At 37.8% G+C, this 8,703-nt stretch overlaps 1 protein-coding gene across 1 annotated transcript; it reads right to left on the bottom strand.

Moving 5' to 3' along the window:
• Positions 1-3,323: 3,323 nt before the first annotated feature.
• LOC110867635 (YTH domain-containing protein ECT4) lies at positions 3,324-8,202 on the bottom strand. The gene is made up of 9 exons (XM_022116639.2): positions 7,971-8,202; positions 6,166-6,242; positions 5,928-6,054; positions 5,768-5,841; positions 5,168-5,683; positions 4,464-5,060; positions 4,154-4,366; positions 3,921-4,067; positions 3,324-3,813 (listed from the first exon to the last, which is right to left on the bottom strand). Exons 1-9 carry the CDS (start codon positions 7,996-7,998, stop codon positions 3,646-3,648), a joined length of 1,947 nt encoding a protein of 648 aa, XP_021972331.1. The 5' UTR covers positions 7,999-8,202; the 3' UTR covers positions 3,324-3,645.
• Between the last annotated feature and the right edge of the window lie 501 nt (positions 8,203-8,703).

The following is an 8,703-nucleotide window of genomic DNA, read 5'->3' as shown; positions in this document are numbered from 1 at the left end:
AAATGGACTTGAACTCGATACCGAAACGGAGGTGATGAACGTGACCGGAGACTGATGACGAACGGAACAGTGAAGATGGCTGAAGGTGTGATGATGATGGTTATTTGAAGGAGCGATGTTGCTGATACGATGATGATCGGGAAATTCGAGAACTTCGAACACGGAGAAAGGGAGTGCGACGGAGGTGGTAGTGCAGCAGGTTGTTGGCGGCGGTGGGGTACTGTGGCGGTAGTAAGGCGGCGGTTCGCCGGTGATGATGGTAGTGCAGCAGGGCTCCGGTGAGCGTTTCTTGTTCTGTTTTGGGTAAACATATGGATCGTATAGGTGAGGGTAACACAACCACGTACTAGAACTTGGTAACACAATCAGAAGATTGTAAGGAAATAGGATGCAACAACATAAGAATAAACTAGAAGAAGACAAGAAGAAAAAAAAAGATTTGGAATGTGGGTGACATAGTTTTGGAATGTGGCCTCTCTTAAATTGATATGACGTAATCGTGAATGAGAAATTTATTTCTCATTGGGTGGAAGGTAGAAGGGGTATGTGTTCTCGTGGAGATGCAAATCATTGGCCAATGGCCACTCGTTAAATTGACTATTGTTTGGTCACCGGAGCCCTGCTGCACTACCACCTCCGTCGCACTCCCTTTCTCCGTCTCGTCGCCCCTTTCTATCTCTCTGTTCCTCCCTCCTTTTTCTCTCTCGCTGTCGTGCCGCCGTACGCCACCACCAAATGGTGGTGGCCGACTGTTTAACCAAGAAAAAAGGGGGGTGTCGGGTGGTTGTTCGTCGGAGAAGACCAAATGATGATGAAGGTCGATGATGATCGATGTTGACCATTTCAGTGGTGGCGGTGGCAGCGGAGTGGTGGTGGTGGCAGGGCTGTGGTGGCGGTGGTGGTGGCGGTGGTGGCAGCGGAGTGGTGGTGGTGGCAGGGCTAGTGGTGGTGGTGTTAACTGCCATTTCAGTCCATTTTTCAAATTTACACAATCAGTCCTTATTTACAAACTGACTTAACTGGGTTATGATTTTTGGACTGAAATGGCACCTTTCCAGAACGTGGGGGACGAAAATGGCGCATTTTTGAAAAATGGACTGAAATGGCCAAAGTGACCAAACCACAAGGACGAAAATGGCAGTTAACTCTTTTCACACAAATTATTTTATTTTATTTTTTTAACATTTTTTATTAAAAAATCGCTACTTTTAGTAGCAGCCAAAAAAATTTTTTTTTTTTATTTTTATTTTTTTTTTTGCTAACGAAATGTAGCGATTTTTTAATAAAAAATGTTAAAAAAAAATTTGTGTTTTTTTAGGTATTTTTGTTTGTAACTTTGATAGTTGGTGGTAATTACAAAAATGCCACCTTGTCTTTTTGGGTTTTCCTTCAATTTGTATGTTTAGTATGTTAAGATTATTTGTATTTGATCTTTTGCCTTGATATATATATATTAAGTCAACTACAATAATGATACATGATCATAGTTCATAATGTTAAATGTGTGTTTATAATGTTTAATGTATAAAAATAGTTGACTAAACAAATGGTAAGTGTGTGTTTATAATGTTTAATGTATGTTCATAACTATTATTTAAGTTTTTCGATAGCACAAGGCTAAACAAATGGTAAGCGTATGTTCATAATAATGTTCATCGTTTAGCCTTGTGCTATCGAAAAACTTAGATAATAGTGATTCTCTCTAGGTGATGAGGGTTCTAATCAATGTCGCTTTAGGAGAACGAATATTGAATGTGCGAGTTTGTTCTAGAAAAAGAACGATACAAATGGCGCTTACAAGTTCATAAAAAACACATTTGTGATTTTACAAACGAGCATAACAAGTGAAATCCTATTTAGAAATGAGATGACAAACGTTGCCTCACTATCAGAAGACGGTGTAATGGCGGCGGTTTGGCTTTTTATTGAGGATGAAACAATCGACAAGGCAGGAGGGTAGTCTATAGGCGCCATTGCAGTTTATTTTTGATACGTTGGATGTTGAGTTTAAACATCACGAATGTGAAAATCGAGTTATCTATAGAAATGTAAAATTTGTAACATTATGTTAAAAGGTTTTAATGGGAAAATGGGTGAATTGAGGTTAGCCGTTAGCCTAGAGAATCGAGAATAATAAGTCACCAGACACCATGGTGGCGGTGAGGACGCTGAGGTACTTAGGTACAGTTTGATTTTTAAGAGGTAAAATGTCTGCAGTTTACGGACCACATTTGCAGACATCTGTAGAAGAATATGTGGACAACAAACCTAGCAGCTTACAAGAAGAATTTGTTTTTTTTTTAACGTGTACTTCTAAAATAAACTGGTGGTTGTGTACGGGCGGTGGTGCTGGTGGACGGTGGGTGGTGGACGTGGACGGTGGTGGTGTTTAACCCTCTACAGACCTTAGAAAATCTTAAAAGTGGTTGAGCCAAATCTGCAACAAAAAGAGCTTGCAGATGGCAATGTTTGCGTATGGTCTACGTAATGCACAGACAGAAGAGACTACACAGATTTTTTTCAGAAAAACAAACACCACCTTAGACTTTGTAGTATGGCAAAACCATGTTATGCCGTTATTAGCTTTGGGCATGTGAAGAGGAGGCAGTTAACAGAACCAGTTAGAGCAGTGGAAACCATAACAGTGGAAGGAAGGAGGGGTAGAGGCAGGCCCAAGTTGACTTGGGATGAAAGACTTAGGAAAGATTTAGTAGAGTTGCACCTCTCTGAGGACATGGTTTAGGATAGGAGTTCGTGGAGACGTAGGATTAAGGTTAAGGACCTGTAAGTGAGGGTATAGACGTGCCTTGGCTTTGCCTTGGGAAGGGGTGTTACTTTTCTTTTACACTTTAGGTAGGTCAACATATGATGATTTTCTTGTATCTATGCCTATGTGTGCATGCTATTGTTCTATCTGACTACTGCTACGCTATTTACTTATCTATCTTTCATATATCTACCTGTTGGTTGTTTTGGAGCCGGGGGTCTCTCAGGAAGCAGCCTCTCTATTTGTAGGATAGAGAAAAGGTTTGCCTACATCCCACCTCCCCCAGACCCTATGAATAGTTCTGCTATTTGTGGGATATACTGGGTATGGTGGTGGTTGTTTTTTTAGGCAGCTGTATGTTCACACACATAAATCAAAATCTTCTATGTTAACAGTCACAATGCAAACGTTACTGTGACTATTTTTATTCTAAAAACTTAACCTCAAAACTATTCAATCTTTTTGCATTTGTTTTAGGAGACCACAAATGACATACTATATATCCTGTGTACCTTTTTTCTATAGAACAACAAAGCTAGATCATGCTACTTTACTATATGATAAAGAAAACATAATATTAAAGGCCACAAGAAGTGATGAACAAATAAACTGAGACGAAACAAAAAAAAAAAAGATTCAATAAAAAACCTAAAACCCAAACCCTGTTAGAAGCTGAAAACTATAAAGAAAAGAGGCATCCAATCCATCCACCCACAAGATTTTCAAATCTGGATCCTCCTATTTTACATATGCCCACTGAAACCCCCTAACAACCTCTGTGTACATTTCGAAAGACGGATCTTGTTCCAAGACCGATCATCAACAACTGCATATTTCAAACTCCATCCGCCGAAATGCCACCGTTGCAGATACTAAATCTAAGCGTTTGCAACACCATTAGCCATAATATCCTTCTCTGCAGCAGGTTTCACATCTCCATTTATATGAACAGAACCAGCTTCCTTCACGGTTTCTTGAGGAGTTTCAGATGATTTTGGTGCTAAATTCTCGACTTTAATTCCCTCTTTCGGTTTTCCTTCCCACATCTGAATAAGAAAAAACAAAAGTAAAAATCAATACTTTATAAAATTTACTTGAAGAATGAATATAATATCAAAATGCAATGATTGAACAGTTGAACACTTGAACAAACCTGTTTCTGAAACTGCTGCTGTTTTGCTTTCTTTTCTTGAATTCTTCGTTGGCGATCTTCATAGAAATCAAAATCGTCTAGGATGCATTGCTTGCTAGACTCCTCTTTAAAGATTTTCAACACTTGCAATCCTTGTTCTAACTTCACCTAAACAAATTGTAAATAATTAAACTGTGAGATTAAAGTTGTAAATAATTAAATTATCAAAACAAGACCTATTAACGAAAAAGTACCTCTTGAGTGTCCCTGCTATTGGTAACAGGCTTATTCTCATTGTTTTCAAGAGTAATGTGCTTCAACAAACTGTTTGGCAAATCCTTAACAATATGCCACTTGACAGGAAAACAACCAATCCATTTATCTTGTTGCCAGTATTCTAAACTTTTGTTAAAATCGACAGGGCCGACCATCTCAGCAACACCAACGAATTGTCCACTTGTATTGACCTAAAAAACATTATACAATTATACAGTGACTCAGTGAGACATTAACATTAGACAGTAGATGAACAAAGTCCAAGTCAAGCAATGGCAAAATGCTTACCGAAAAGAAAAGAAAAACCGGGCAAGATCCAGGCTTCTGTTGAGCCTCTTGATAAGCAGCATCAAGTTTCTTGTTGCCGTTTTGTGTACTGGCCCAAACATTGTACTTTACGCTTTTATGAACATCATCCTCGCTGTATGATTTAATCACAAAGAATTTCGCATCTTCATAAGTGACGGGAAAATCAGGGTGATTGTATTGCTCACGGTTTGGGGTTGAACTTGCCTTCTCGATAACCTCAGGCTCCTTTTTAACACCTTCGGAAGGGGTTGTCAAGTTTTGACCCTTAACTGCCAAAGTGATCGGGGTCAAAACCTTTTGGTTCTTGACAGATCGGGTCCTAGGTCCACGGTTTAGCTCGTTTAAACCATCACCGTTTTCATTGTTGTAGAAGTAAAAACCGTTGACTCGTCCTCTAGGCTTGTACTTGTTATCTGTTGCCAACCAACCACGCCCGTTACTTTGGTAATCATACCCGTTTGCACCATACCCGTAACCAGAACGATAATTACTTCCGTACTGGCTGTATAGTTTGTTTGGATACATTTGGTTCATGTATCCACTTGCTGTGTTGACACCCGACACGGGTCTCGGAGTCTGCAAATAAAGTAACAATCACAAATTTCAAACATTTTAATTTTAACAAATAATGATATTCTTAGAAATTTGATTAAATTAATTAGAAAATCAAAAGATCTGCATACCATGATATGTGGATTGTAGTTTTGATTTCTTGAAGCAATGCCATTCCCATTGGTAACAGGGGCAATATTGGAATTGTTTCTTGCTTGTCCATCGGATAACAACGGGGCATCCAACCAAGGGATTGGAGAGTGGACCCCATCAAAACCGTATCTTGGATCCTGAAAACCGTTTTGTGCACCCTTTTTGTACGACCCATTAAAGATTGAATTCTGATACGCTGCTGGTTTCACCGGAGCCGACCCAGTGGTACCCTTGACACCATTAGTAGAGTCTACTGTCAAAGGTGTTTGGTCAGCAGTTGCAGACGGTGCATTCACACCTTTGGGAGGGATTACGGCCGACGTGTAGGGTCCACTGGTTGGAGTCATCGGTGGGAAATAAGGGTTAGGGTATTGAAAAGGTTGAGCCCCGTAGAGCTGACCATCATGACCAACTGTCGGCAAAGGTGAACCAGCAGGTGAATAAGGACCGTATGGTGCATAACCATAGCCATGATACATATCCCCGTATACTCCCTGTAAAAAATCACAACCAATTGTTATCATAAATAAAAACTATCAACTATTTACAACATCAAAACAAGTGAAACAAAATCTTACATGAGCCATATCAACTCCATCAGGATTCACATATCTCGAGTAGTTATCCCAATCATTGGCGGTCCCATCGTAACCTAAAACAAGATGCCCATAATAAATAACAACCAAAACAAAATACAAGCATAAAGTAGCAAGCTTGTAGCCTTGTAATAACTGTTACCTCCATAATAATAACCATTGGGAAAATATGCCACAGTTGGATCCATGAAATCTGGTATCAAGGGGGTGACAGACCTATCCAAAGGCTGGTTAACCCCATTCACGGCACCGGTGGTATCAACCGAAGGCTACATAATAACCACATAACATTATAATATGCCTCTAAAAATATTAGCTAATAACAAAACATTAATAAAGACAACAGCATAGAATACTGTTACATAAACCTTATGACTCACCTTCTTAGTGGGCTCAGGAATTTCCAATGCCTTTGGTTGAGTATCCAATGATAGATTCTTGAGCAAATCAACAGTTTCTGTAGCAGAAAAAGTAAAGGAATTCCACTTCTTTCAACATTAATTTGGTTAACCAATAACTACACAGTAAATCAAGATGAAGACTCCATATATAATCAAATCAAAATTCTAAACCCTAACTTTTAAAAAAAAGTTGACAATTTAGTAATTAACCAAATCAAAATCAAACACTTAAGCCATAAGTAAACCAATTTCAAATCACCATAAACATGTTCCAACAATAAAAAATTATTAACATCACTCATCAGTCGAAAAATATAGGGGAATTGGCCTGTAATAATCCCACCTAGACCTTATTGGCCATTAATAATCCCACCTCAGAATATTCCCCCCACCAGTCCCACCTTTCACCTATTTTTCCTACAATGGTCCCCCGTTAAAAAAACTTAACGGAGTTAAGCTTTTTTCCAAATTACAAACAGATTTTTTAGGGATTTTGATCAGAACGATGATACGAGTCCATTGATGTAAAACTTACTTCGAAATGGTGCTCCAAGTGACTTGATTTTGGTTAATTGGAAATTTAAACACCCGAATTAAAGCGTCGTTTTCATCATTTGGAGCACCGTTTCAAGACAAGTTTTACATCAACGGACTCGTATCGTCGTTCTAATCAAAAGCCCTAAAAAATTTGTTTGTAATTTGAAAAAAAGCTTAACTCCGTTAACTTTTTTTTAACGGGGGACCATTGTAGGAAAAATAGGTGAAAGGTGGGACTGGTGGGGGGAATATTCTGAGGTGGGATTGTTAATGGCCAATAAGGTCTAGGTGGGATTATTATAGGCCAATTTCCCAAAAATATAAAACCGAATAAAGCATGTATAAAAAAAACTTCTTATCCACTCAAAAGATCATGCTAAAATCTCAGTATAAATACTACAAATACTAACTTAAATCTCATGTCACACACAACCAATACAGTTATATCAGGATAAAAAATCTAACGTATATAATAAAATCAAACTTCTAGACCCCAAGTTTTTGAAAAAATTTACAATTATCTAAATCAAGTCCAACAGAACATAGAAAGATAACAGCAAAATTAAATCAAAAACATAAAACTAAAAGTAGATAAATTTCAAACAACCATTATCATATTCCAATTTCCCCAATAAAAAACTTAGTATAAAATACTAAAGTAAACTAACACCATCACAGCACATGACTCAAATCCAATAATATTAAGATTCAAAATTCAATTAAACAACATAAACTATCATAAAGACCTAACTTTCAAGTAGAAGTTCACAATTATCCTAATCAAAATCCAAAAAAAAAAAAAAAAGCATAGAACAAAGACTGCAAGATAAAATCAAATACTTAGTCTAAAAGTATATGAACATATATAAATCTCAGCATAATTGTGACAAATACTAACTTCAAATTCATGTAACACAAAACAAACACAGTTATATAATTATAAAAATCTAACGTACATAATCAAATCAAACTTCTAATCTAACCCTAATTTTCAAATTATTTACAATTAACCAATTCAAAATCCAACAAAAGCATGGAGAGATCAAACACCTAAACTAAAATAAATTTTCAAATCACCAGTAACAAATTCTAATAATAAAATATTAAAACCATCACTCATCAGTCAAACACCAGCACATCACTCAGATCCAGCAAATTCACCATTCAAAATCCTCAAAAAATCAACAAACTCGAATCACAACACATCAATTAACAAATTAACAAACAATTAGCGAACAAAAGGATACGATCTGCAACAGGAGCAACGGCGGCCATGATTAGAGCTGATAAACGGATAGATCTTGACCAAAAGGAAGCTAAAACCCTGCAAATCTAGGGTTTATGAAAGGGGATAAATAGAAACCCTAAGAAAACGATAGAACAAAAGGGGTTTCAGTTTCAGCCGCCACAAAAGGGTTTCAGAAGAAAGAGGATTTGATATCTTTCAGATTTGTGATTCAAATAGCACCACGCTTTTTGCACGTGATTTTACTGTTTTAGTCCTTGTGGTTTATGGAAGTGGTGGTTTTAGTCCTTGGGTTTTGCTTACTGGAGTGAGTAATCGGCTTTTAGTCTTTGCCACGTGGTTGGTTGTGAGTGGCTGGGTTGATGTCACTCGTGGTAAGATCGGTGAATTTGATTGGTCTGTGATTGGGTTAGGTGACAGCTGGTGAGTTTTACATGGTTTTGTGTTTTGATTTTTTTTGTGATTTAAAAATAAGTGTTGGATCAGGGAGGTTTGATCCTCTAAGAAGTACCCTTTGTACTTTTCGTTTAGTTCAAGTCCTTTGATATTTTATAGGTTTGTTGTGTTGAAATTAATAATTCTTTTGTGTTGTAAGATTGTGGGGTATGGTGGGGTAGAGATTTGGGATATGGGTTGACACGTGGATTTCGAGAAGCACCGCTGGTTGATTGCATGTTGGGTCGGTATGGCGGGGCGTGGCTAGCCCGCGTGGGTTGGCCACGTGTTATAGTAGT

This window comes from Helianthus annuus, chromosome 7, assembly GCF_002127325.2.
Source record: "Helianthus annuus cultivar XRQ/B chromosome 7, HanXRQr2.0-SUNRISE, whole genome shotgun sequence".
Taxonomy (NCBI): Eukaryota; Viridiplantae; Streptophyta; class Magnoliopsida; order Asterales; family Asteraceae; genus Helianthus; species Helianthus annuus.
This window is presented reverse-complemented; position numbering and strand designations above follow the sequence as displayed.

Excerpts from the sequence above, each read along its gene's own strand:
- LOC110867635 (XM_022116639.2), bottom strand. The coding sequence starts at position 7,998 with ATGGCCGCCGTTGCTCCTGTTGCAGATC. Across the intron at positions 5,684-5,767 it reads ATGGAGTTGATATGGCTCAT|GGAGTATACGGGGATATGTA; the intron begins GTAAGATTTTGT and ends GATTTTTTACAG. Across the intron at positions 3,814-3,920 it reads AGCAGCAGTTTCAGAAACAG|ATGTGGGAAGGAAAACCGAA; the intron begins GTTTGTTCAAGT and ends TTTCTTATTCAG.